The following is a 12,481-nucleotide window of genomic DNA, read 5'->3' as shown; positions in this document are numbered from 1 at the left end:
ATGATTTTGGAGTGCTAGTCACTGTTGTATAGGATGTCCCAATATTGATCTGCATGGATCATAGCTTTTTTTCACTTGAAATCTATAAGAGGAAAAGCCTTATGATCACAGAAAACTGTTGCTGTGAATTTCTGTATTAATAGTTTGCTTTAATTTTCAGTTTTGGGGGTATTACGTGCTGACGCCACTCACGTAATTAGTATCTAGCATATGTCCTTAGGTAAAACACCCATGCCTCATCACCAGTAATGAATGGAACAGTAAATGTATTTGCGTATCTATTACTCAGTTATCTAGAAACCCACAATGCACAAATTTGGCTACAGTCAAGATGTCTGAACACAAGTTCACCGAACAAAGAACAAGAAATTTTTGGGAGAGGAATGTGTAACGTGTCTCAGTGGTGACTGACGGCTGAATAGTGTTTCGTATTGCACACTTGTTCTAAATTTTTAAACGTTGCACAATGTTTTCACTAATTTCTTTTGTTCATTACTGTGTCACGGTACATGTCCTTTAGTTAACAAAAGGAAAAAAAAAAACTGTGTCTTAACAGTCAGTGGAAATTTGTATCAAATTTTTGTATTCTAGCAAGTGAGTGAGAGATATAGATGTGGCTTATAGGCTGTGAAAAAAACACACACACACACACACACACACACACACACACACCCACCACCACCACCACCACTCATGTTCATAATCCCATTGTGTGTGTGTGTGTGTGTGTGTGTGTGTGTGTGTGTGTGTGTGTGTGTGTGTGTGTGTGTGTGTGTGTGTGTGTGTTGATCATAATGATCACTTTTGTGTCCCTAGTTTGACAATCTGTTTTGTGAGATCTAAGGCAGTAGAACTGACATTAAGGTATGTTCAAAGCACGTGCCGAAGCTGACAAAAAGGCAGCCCAGGCGCAGCTGCTGTGGAGTGCTGCACAATCCCTCCACTCCGCCCTCAAGGCTGGTGTGCCCGGCGAACACTGGACACGGCAGCTCCGCCCTCTGGAGGACGATGTACTTGCTCTCAGGAAAGCTTCAGGTATGCAAAATATCTGTGACTGCTTATAAAATTGTCTGTGTGTGACCATGAAAATATCAAACCTTAATGAAACAGGAATGGAAATATGTTGGTGGAATTAAAAAATTTGAGGACCGATGTTAAAGGTAAATGTCGCGACGCAAACTCAGATCCCACATTCCTCCTGGCCACAATCTTGGCTAGAACCATGTCTCACACCCACCTCCACCCCTGTCCCACAGCGCCAGTGATGCTCGTCCACTCCACCAGACACAACCTAAATGAAAACATCAATGAGATAACGGAAAAATCTGGTGGAATGCAAAAATGGAATGACCATTTTTTGTATGCAGAATGCACTCCACACAGGAGCCTGGAACCTGAATGTAGATGGTGTACCAAAATTATTTTAATTTTATCCATGCATTCCATTGTTGACCTCAATTTCAGAGACACAGGTTAACTTTCTAAATTTTATAGTATTGATACCAGAGTAGTAATGATACTGTGCAGGCAGTTGTAAATAATTTCATGTTATGTGATGATGACAGGTTATTTGCAACTGTTATGAATAAAAGATTATTTCATCAGCAGTTTTTGGTCGTTCATAAATGAGTTGTGAGGAACCATTGACAACAGTGGTTTTGCAAGTGATACATCAGTATTAATTTAATGTAATAGTGCAAAAGGACTTCTGGGCTCTTGTTGTTGTTGTTGTTGTTGTTGTTGTTGTTGTCTTCAGTCCTGAGACTGGTTTGATGCAGCTCTCCATGCTGCTCTATCCTGTGCAAGCTTCTTCATCTCCCAGTACCTACTGCAACCTACATCCTTCTGAATCTGCTTGGTCTATTCATCTCTTGGTCTCCCTCTATGATTTTTATCCTCCATGCTGCCCTCCAGTGCTAAATTTGTGATCCCTTGATGCCTCAGAACATGTCCTACCAACCGATCCCTTCTTCTAGTCAAGTTGTGCCACAAACTTCTCCCCAATCCTGTTCAATACTTCCTCATTAGTTATGTGATCTACCCATCTAATCTTCAGCATTCTTCCGTAGCACCACATTTCAAAAGCTGCTATTCTCTTCTTGTCCAAACTAGTTATCGTCCATGTTTCACTTCCATACATGGCTACACTCCAAACAAATACTTTCAGAAACGACTTCCTGATACATAAATCTATATTCGATGTTAACAAATTTCTCTTCTTCAGAAACGCTTTCCTTGCCATTGCCAGTCTACATTTTATATCCTCTCTACTTCGACCATCATCAGTTATTTTGCTTCCTAAATAGCAAAACTCCTTTACTACTTTAAGTGTCTCATTTCCTAATCTAATACCCTCAGCATCTCCCGACTTAATTCGACTACATTCCATTATCCTCGTTTTGCTTTTGTTGATGTTCATCTTATATCCTCCTTTCAAGACACTGTCCATTCCATTCAACTGCTCTTCCAAGTCCTTTGCTGTCTCTGACAGAATTACAATGTCATCGGCAAACCTCAAAGTTTTTATTTCTTCTCCATGGATTTTAATACCTACTCCGAATTTTTCTTTTGTTTTCTTCACTGCTTGCTCACTATGCAGATTGAGTAACATCGGGGAGAGGCTACAACCCTGTTTCACTCCCTTCCCAACCACTGCTTCCCTTTCATGCCCTCAACTCTTATAACTGCCAAATTGTAAATAGCCTTTCGTTCCCTGTATTTTACTCCTCCCACCTTCAGAATCTGAAAGAGAGTATTCCAGTCAACATTGTCAAAAACTTTCTCTAAGTTTACAAATGCTAGAAATGTAGGTTTGCCTTTCCTTAATGTAGCTTCCAAGATAAGTCGTAGGGTCAGTATTGCCTCACGTGTTCCAATATTTCTACGGAATCCAAAATGATCTTCCCCGAGGTCGCCTTCTACTAATTTTTCCATTTGTCTGTAAATACAGTCGACAAATGGATCAAATTAAATAGGCTTAAACTTAACATCACAAAAACCTGAGTGATGTGGTTTGAAACCCAATATTCAGAATGCTGGGAGATTAAAATGAATCATAACAATCAATTGATGAAGCAGCTGATGTGGAGGAGTTCCTTGGATTAAATTAGTAAAAGAATGTAAGCTGGATTACATATTGGTGAAGTCATAGCAAACAAATTAAGCAGTTTTTTATATACTAGCAAATCCTGCTGACACCTTTCCCCAAAAATTTTCTATTGTAGATGTCCCCACATCACACAGTTATAAAATCATGATGTTCTTCCTCAGAAGACTAAAATTATTTGGAGAAAGTCACTTTGATCACTCTTAAAATGCAAGAAACAAAGATGATTTTTATGCTTACCACACAGATTGAAATTTAATGCTCAGAGTCCACAGTATGCGATGAAAGTATACACTAAATTAATAGCCAAAAAATGCTTATAAGAAGTTAAATCCTCTAAAAATAAGGCTACAGGACTTTCCCCTTTTTCCTAGAAGAATTCATGTAGGATGAACTGACATTTTTAGAATTGTGCAACGTGGTACTGGATTTATTATGTAACTTTTTCCATAACATAACTGTGTTAGTACAAGAAAAATGAAAATTCCTGGATGGAGCAATACGTAAAATAAGGGAAGGGCAAGGACTCGCCTGTAGTGGATTAGTGAATGGAACACACAACAAAAAACAATATTTACACTACCTCTTGAGCATTAGCTCTTTTTCTGGTAAAATTATATGGATGCTTACACGCACGCACACAATTCTGATAGGAGTGTAGGCAGACACTTGTGTGCCAACTGGCATTCACACATCACAGCAACTTCTGCTGAAAGTAGTGAAATCGAACCTAACTCTTTTTTTGTGAATGAAAACGCTTTTAACCACAAAAAATATAAGTGCCTTTGACAGCTTTCTAAACAATTATTAGACACTTACATGCCTGTGTATGGGTCTAGCTCTTTTGTAACCTACTCAGAAACCCATTATTTCAGCCATATGCTCTATCTTTAGTTGGCAGAGTCCATAAATGTTTTAAAAAATGTCTAAAATTACTCATTCATTCATTCACACATTATGCTCTATGAATCGTATCATGGAGGAGAGGTGAACAGATTTGACATTGGGGATGCTGGACATAGTGTCAATGAACAAAATGTGATAATGACATACAGACTAGATATGGAACATGATCTGCTGTCGGCTTCCACAGATGTAAACAGTAATAGCTCCAGTTTTCTCATTTTAGTCCTTTAGCACACCTGGTGAAAACATGTTTTGTAGTTGAAATATTTGCGCATGCTTCACATGGTCATCTAGTTGTTTGCCTGAGAACATTTCCTTCAATATTTTCAGCTTTTTAAATTTTGCTCGGTGTGTATAAGTTAAGTGTGGCTGTTGTTCCAAAATTATGAATAGTGCAGTTTATGTGGTGATTACTAGTGTCTTTCTTAAAGTGCATAATGGATTTTTAGAAGTAGTCAACGTATTTAGAGAAGCTCACCAATATTCTATAAACAGATTTTTACGAGAAACTCAATCATTGTTTATTATTATTATTATTATTATTATTATTATTATTATTATTATTATTATTATTATTATTATTCTTTCTATTCTCTATCTATTCTCAGACATAATGTCTGGTTAAAAATGGAAAGTGATGCGGACCTAGATCAAGTGTGATTGAATTTAGGAACATGTATCAATAATTACAGATTTCTGTAGTTGTATATATACGTTTGGATGTAGCTGTATTGCGTTGATGTACTGGTGGATATTGTGTGGTATGACTCCTGTAGTTGATAGTATAATTGGTATAATGTCAACTTTATCCTGCTGACAAGTGTCCTTGACTTCCTCAGCCAGTTGGATGTATTTTTCAATTTTTTCTCCTGTTTTCTTCTGTATATTTGTTGTATTGGGTATGGATATTTCGATTAGTTGTGTTAATTTCTTCTTTTTATTGGTAAGTATGATGTCAGGTTTGTAATGTGGTGTTTTTTTATCTGTTATAATGTTTCTGTTCCAGTATAATGTGTATTCATCATTCTCCAGCACATTTTGTGGTGCATACTTGTATGTGGGAACGTGTTGTTCTATTAGTTTATGTTGTATGGCAAGTTGTTGTTGTTGTACACTCCTGGAAATTGAAATAAGAACACCGTGAATTCATTGTCCCAGGAAGGGTCAACTTTATTGACACATTCCTGGGGTCAGATACATCACATGATCACACTGACAGAACCACAGGCACATAGACACAGGCAACAGAGCATGCACAATGACGGCACTAGTACAGTGTATATCCACCTTTCGCAGCAATGCAGGTTGCTATTCTCCCATGGAGACGATCGTAGAGATTCTGGATGTAGTCCTGTGGAACGGCTTGCCATGCCATTTCCACCTGGCGCCTCACCTGGACCAGTGTTCGTGCTGGACGTGCAGACCACGTGAGACGACGCTTCATCCAGTCCCAAACATGCTCAATGGGGGACAGATCCGGAGATCTTGCTGGCCAGGGTAGTTGACTTACACCTTCTAGAGCACGTTGGGTGGCACGGGATACATGAGGGCGTGCATTGTCCTGTTGGAACAGCAAGTCCCCTTGCCGGTCTAGGAATGGTAGAACAATGGGTTCGATGACGATTTGGATGTACCGTGCACTATTCAGTGTCCCCTCGACGATCACCAGAGGTGTACGGCCAGTGTAGGAGATCGCTCCCCACACCATGATGCCGGGTGTTGGCCCTGTGTGCCTCGGTCGTATGCAGTCCTGATTGTGGCGCTCACCTGCACGGCGCCAAACACGCATACGACCATCATTGGCACCAAGGCAGAAGCGACTCTCATCGCTGAAGACAACACGTCTCCATTCGTCCCTCCATTCACGCCTGTCGTGACACCACTGGAGGCGGGCTGCATGATGTTGGGGTGTGAGCGGAAGACGGCCTAACGGTGTGCGGGACCGTAGCCCAGCTTCATGGAGACGGTTGCGAATGGTCCTCGCCGATACCCCAGGAGCAACAGTGTCCCTAATTTGCTGGGAAGTGGTGGCGCGGTCCCCTACGGCACTGCGTAGGATCCTACGGTCTTGGCGTGCATCCGTGCGTCGCTGCGGTCCGGTCCCAGGTCGACGGGCACATGCACCTTCCGCCGACCACTGGCGACAACATCGATGTACTGTGGAGACCTCACGCCCCACGTGTTGAGCAATTCGGCGGTACGTCCACCCGGCCTCCCGCATGCCCACTATACGCCCTCGCTCAAAGTCCGTCAACTGCACATACGGTTCACGTCCACGCTGTCGCGGCATGCTACCAGTGTTAAAGACTGCGATGGAGCTCCGTATGCCACGGCAAACTGGCTGACACTGACGGCGGCGGTGCACAAATGCTGCGCAGCTAGCGCCATTAGACGGCCAACACCGCGGTTCCTGGTGTGTCCGCTGTGCCGTACGTGTGATCATTGCTTGTACAGCCCTCTCGCAGTGTCCGGAGCAAGTATGGTGGGTCTGACACACCGGTGTCAATGTGTTCTTTTTTCCATTTCCAGGAGTGTATTATTTTTGCTACATTGTCATGTCTTCTGAGGTATTCTGTGTTTGACATTCCACAATAAAATTTATTTTACAGTTTTTTTTGTTAGCTGAGTTTTGGCTTTTTATGGTATGCTTAGAGAACTTAAGCGTGACCACAGCTTGGTATCATCATTATTGTTGTTGTTATTACTATTTTGATTTCTCAAGAATTCAGCCAGGTGACTTTGTCTAAAGGCACAATATTTTGGCAAGCAGACTTCTTGCCATCTTCAGGTATTACTGATGACTGAGTGGTACCTGCTGAGTGCTTGCCCTCTGCACTCCCACCCTCCCCCACCCCCCTACTCCTCCTGCCTGTGCCTCCGGATGTGGACCTGGTGTAGTGATGGAGGAAGCATGCCATCGGGCCTTAATGCAGGGCCTTCAGAAGTGCCACAACTGGCAACTGATGCGGATGTTTGCTGGTGAGGTAACAGTGTTTCTTCATCTTCTTCATTTATCATCTTCTTATCTTCATTTATCATGGTGGAAGCAGACTTCCACGCAGACTGCTGCTGTACTGTTGTCATGCTCAAGACTATGTCCCAGGCCTTGCTTAACTGAAACCAACTGTCCTTATTTATTAGTCTGTCATGCAGTTGTGTTTCTATAGTTTGTACATTTTCCCACAATGGCAAGGGATGTGGTAGACTCCCTGTTTCTGGAGTCCTAGGATCCTAATAATGTTTTCATATTGGTTGGTAGGCAGAACACGCACCTGATGTGTTGCTGTAATTGCTCATATGAAACATAGCCTATGTTACAGCAACCACCAGATACAATGTGTCTAAATGCAGAAGTAGCCAAGACCACAGCCTGCTGAAGACAAAGGTAAACTAGTTGTGACAGTGATTATTCAATATGTCGGGAACACATCATCAAAAATCATAAGAATACTCCAGACACACAACGTCAAGTGCATGTTCTGTCCACCAACCAAGTTGAAAATCTCAGTAGGGTCTATCAAGGGTGATCTAGGAGTCTGGATGACAACACCAAGTTCTTGCAACAATCCAACACCTTCTGGGACTGTGTTCTCAAGAATAATGTCCCAGAAGTCATCATTCACGGTATGTCCAAGGGAGAAGCAGCGCTCTGCTACAGTGGACTTTGTTGGCTAAGTGTTGTCTGTGTGTTGTTTATGCTCATTGCATCTCTCCTTTACTGTCCAGATAGAGTGGCCACATACATTTTCCCACGCTGGCAAGGGATGTGGTAGACCCCCAGTTTGCAGACTCCTAGATCATCCTTGATAATCCTAATAAGATTTTCAACTTGGTTGGTGGACAGAACATGCGTTTGACATGTTTCTGGAGTATTCTTCCAATTTTTGCTGATGTGTTCCTGACATATGGAATAATCATTGTGACAACTGGTTTATCTTTGTCTTCAGCAGGCTGTGGTCTTGGCTTCTTCTGCGTTAAGGCACATTGTATCTGGCAGTTGCTGTTACGTAGGCCATGTTCCACATAAACAGTTACAGCAACCCATCAGGTGTGTGTTCTGCCTGCCAACCCAGACGGAAACGTTATAAGGATCTGTCAAGGATCCTAGGACTCCAGAAACAGGGAGTCTACTACATACCTTGCCAGTGTGGGAAAATGTATGTAGGCCAGTCTATCCAGCCAATACAGGACAGATGCAATGAGCATCGACAACACACAGACAACGTTAATCCAACAAAGTCCACTGAAGCAAAGGATTGCTTGTCCCACAGACATACCATGAATTCTGATGATACAAAGTTGTTCCAACAATCCAATACTTTCTGGGATTGTAATCTCAAAGAAGCTGTAGAGATCACATTGCATGATGGACTAATAAATAGGAACAGTGGGTTTCAATTAAGCAAGATCTGGTCCCAGTGTTGAGCATGGCCAGAGTACAGCAGTTGTCAACGTGGAGGTTGACTTCCATCATAAATGAAGAAGACGAAGAAGAATTATTGCCATACCAGCATAGATATGCATTGAGCACTGGCCGTGGCATTTCTGAAGCCCTTGGATCAATACCCAACACTGTGCTTCCCCCACCAATGCACCAGATCCACACCAAGAGGTGCCAATTAGAGGCGGTGGGAGGGAGGGGGAAGAGGAGGGGAGAGGGTACAAAGGCGGCACCCAGCAGATATTACTCAGTCATCTGTAACGCCTGAAGTTGGCAAGAATTCGATTCGTTGAAATATTGCATCTTTTAGACAACGCCACCTGAGAACCAGTAAAGATTTTCCTACATCAGGAAAACTTTAAACCACACATTGTTATTATTACTATTTGGCTCTTTTGTGTAGTCTGAGAATGATTCATATTTTGTGCATTTGTGCATCCCACCCCATAAATATTGTGCTGCAGCTGAGGATTGAGCTAGCATGGAAATAGTATATAAGTAAAAAGCACTTGCTGTCACACACTATTAAGCAAAAACCACTTGCTGTCACACACTATTATCTTTACTTTAAAAAAATTCTCTCTCCTTTTGATATTTGTCATACTTAGTTCTAGGAACTGGAGATAACACTGAATATCTTTGGTTACCTCTGTTATTACAATTCTCATTTCACACTTTGTTGAATTGTTTGTGCACATTTTTCTTAAATATGATAGAATTTCTTATTAACAACAACAATGTTTATGGATAGTGTGAGTAGACTGTCAGTGTTTTAGATGTGAAAATAATTTAATTAGAAGATGCTGTACGTATGTTCTGAACCAGGCTTGGTTTTGTAGTTGAAGGAGATGAGCTTGTGGAAGCTGTGTTGGCAGCCATTCCGAAGGAAGCAGTCTCTCGAGGTGTCTATCCGGAAGACGCTCTGAGGGAAAGGTTCCTCAAAGTGGAGCGCATCGCTCGGCGCCTGGCGCTTCTGCCTGAGAGTGGAGGGTCACTGCCCCTCTACTTCTTGTCCTATCTGCAGAGCCTCTTCCTCATAAATGCAGTGGGCCCCATACCCCAAGCAGAATTATCTGATGAACCAGTTAACCTGGCCCATTTGGATACTTTTGATATACTGCAAAGGGCGAGGTATGAAAACTAGGATAATGATGATGATGATGATGATGATGATGATGATGTAGATGATGTAATATTGTGGAACAAAATTTACATTGAAAATTATTTCTTCAGTTACTAGGCAATATTGCTTGTTACTTCTGCCAAAAATTTATAGCAACTTACTGGTTTTACATGTTGTTTATTATGTAATAGAAAAAGTGCCTTTCCTATTTACACTTGTAACAACTAAATTCTTAGTTCTGTCTGATCATTACTTACTCCCATGAAGCAAAACTTGAAGTACTGCTGATAGATGTATGTAAATGAACAAAAAAACTTTACTAGCTCTAGAAATGCGTAGTTTCTTTTTCAAACTATCCTCTTTATTAATTGGAAATGGCACTAACAGTTTCGAAAGCTAGGTTAGCTTTTTTCTATTTTTTATATACATGTGTATCAGCAGTATTTGGTACTTTACCTCCTTAAACTAAGTACAGGCTAGCCATTCTGTCTCCTTGTAATTTGAGTTTTCTCAGGTACATTTTCCATTTGCTACAAATGCTTGCTTATATTACTCACAGATAGTCACATGTAATTATGTGCTTCATTTCAGATATTGGTTGGACAGAGGCAACTTCACACAGACACTGAAATATATGAATTTACTGAAAGGAGCTTCAAGGCAGATTGCCAGCGATTGGATGAATGAAACTAGAATTTTGCTGGAAACTCAGCAAGCTGCTGGAACATTGTTGGCACATGCGGCAGCAGCAGGGCTGATACATCTGTGAATAGCAAATATGGAGTTGAATGCATGAGTATTGTTAATGTCTAGTGTAATGTCATGAAATTGTTGCATTTCCTTCTCTGTAAATGCCATTCTGAAATTTTTATGAAGTTTTTCCATATTTTTTGCTGTTTCTGCATATCTCACATTCATTCCACAATTATTAGCCGGCATTTGTGACAGTGCTAGCAAAGAAGTTCATATTTTCTTGAACATTTCTGGTTACATATGAATTAACTCCTTCTGTGGGCGAATGTAAATAACTGTCGTCAAGAAAATATCATGTTTTGTACAGTTTGTATGTATGTTTTTCTAGAACATATTGTAAAACTGTGATTTTGGAGAACAGACTGTAACTATATAATATGTAAATACAGCTAAGATAAAACTCATACCAACATGACACTCACTTATTAAAGTAAAAATCGCAGGATGCATGTGACAGAGCATTCCAGTAACTACATCTTTGCTTACAATCAAACATGAAGGTGATAGAGAAGCAACATTGCAAAAGTAGTATATAGCCAATCAAATTAGTGACAAGTTTACAGTCACAAAATCAGTTTTATTAAATTATGATTGTTCCCTTTTTTGAGAGTGTGTGGTCTAAGAAAGTTTTATATTTTATTTTTCAGTTAATTTTGTTTGGAATAGTGAAAAATATGTATCAGCATTCATCAGTTTCTTAGACTAAAATATGAACAATAGAGGATTGCTGTAAGCAATCACATTGGACTTTCCAAAGCGGCTTTTTTAATTAAAAAAAAAACATATTGTGGCATTTAATCATTTTGTTAATTCCATGAGTCATGTAGGCTAAGTGAAGAAAAATTATTTGTCATTATGAAATATTTGGGTATTTGAAAGATGTAGATAGAGGTAAAGATTCCAGAAGAGTGGAAAACTGTGTGAATCCACCCACTACATAGAAAGGGAGACAAATAAAACATCAAAAATTACAGAGGACTGTCACTTCTCTTAGTGGCATACAAAATATTATCAAAAATTCTCATGGATGGAATGGTAGGAACTTTAGATATTCAATTGGAAAAATATCAGGGAGGTTTTCGAAAGGGGAGATCCTGCACAGAACAGATTTTTACCCTAAAATAATAATTTGCTACAGAACGTTAAACAGCAAACCTATAATAGTAACATTTATTGATTAAAAAATATTGATTTGGTAGACAGGAAGACAATAGATAAAATCATTAGAGAATTTGATGTTAGAGCAAAATTAGCAAACAAATTCATGAACTCTAACAAAGACAGTATCTAAAGTTAAATTTAGGTGAGAACTATCTCAGCCATTTGAAATAAAAACTGCTATTAGACAAGGGGATGATTTATCACCTTTACTGTTTAACTGTGTTGTAGAAAAAAAAGTAAGGATCTGGAATTTGGAGCTAAAGAATAACAAAATTGAACCAATGATTCTCGGAAGGAAAACAAATGAAATGAAGGTAAACAGTCTGACTTTTGCAAATGATTGCGCAATACTTTCACAAAATATGATTTACATAGTTATCCAAATAAATCTTCCAGAAGAAATAGCAAATAGAACTAGTCTCAAAATTTTAGCTAAAAAAAAGTTCATGACAAACACAAGTTGCACCAAAATTCATAGAAACACAAATAGGTAAAATGTAAATTCAAATATCTTGGTGAAACTCTACTACATAATGGACTAGGAAAATTTTCAGTAGATGTAAGAGTTAACAAAATGGAGGGAACATATGGTTCAACAAAGAATATTTGCAACAAGAAATGCATATTCAGGAAAATCAAACTAAAACACTGTACCACAGTGGTGCAACCAGAATTTTTATATGGATGTGAATGCCTAACAGTGAACTATAAGCTTGACAGAAGAGAGGTACCTGAAAGATGGAAAGTTAGAAAAATAAGTGATGCAATAAAAACTACAGATGCCTGGAAATTTAGAAGTAACGAGGAGATCTACAAAAATATAGAGGAAAATATCAGAAGTAATAGCTAAATGAATTAAGAAAAAATTGACGATGGCATGAATTACAGAAATAAGGAAAGATTTAGAAAGAAAAAAAAATAATAGGAAGTAAGACAGCTTTTCAAGAATAAAACTTTAAATTTAAAAGGCTTTTAGTGCAGAAGAAATGGA

At 39.6% G+C, this 12,481-nt stretch overlaps 1 protein-coding gene across 2 annotated transcripts in view; it reads left to right on the top strand.

The window, feature by feature from the left end:
• The window catches only part of LOC126354848 (MICOS complex subunit Mic60), a 62,283-nt gene extending 51,550 nt beyond the window's left edge, over nucleotides 1-10,733 (top strand). For both annotated transcript variants that reach the window (XM_050004834.1, XM_050004833.1), the window contains 3 exons: nucleotides 877-1,035; nucleotides 9,293-9,584; nucleotides 10,168-10,733. In XM_050004834.1, coding sequence (XP_049860791.1) covers nucleotides 877-1,035; nucleotides 9,293-9,584; nucleotides 10,168-10,345 — 629 coding nt within the window. In that variant the 3' untranslated portion in view covers nucleotides 10,346-10,733. The remainder of the gene's footprint in view (nucleotides 1-876; nucleotides 1,036-9,292; nucleotides 9,585-10,167) is intronic.
• The last annotated feature ends 1,748 nt before the right edge of the window (nucleotides 10,734-12,481 follow it).

The sequence above is a fragment of the Schistocerca gregaria genome, chromosome 3 (assembly GCF_023897955.1).
Source record: "Schistocerca gregaria isolate iqSchGreg1 chromosome 3, iqSchGreg1.2, whole genome shotgun sequence".
NCBI classification, from domain to species: domain Eukaryota; kingdom Metazoa; phylum Arthropoda; class Insecta; order Orthoptera; family Acrididae; genus Schistocerca; species Schistocerca gregaria.
The sequence above is the reverse complement of the archived record's forward strand: the minus strand, read 5'-3'. Positions and strand labels throughout refer to the sequence as shown.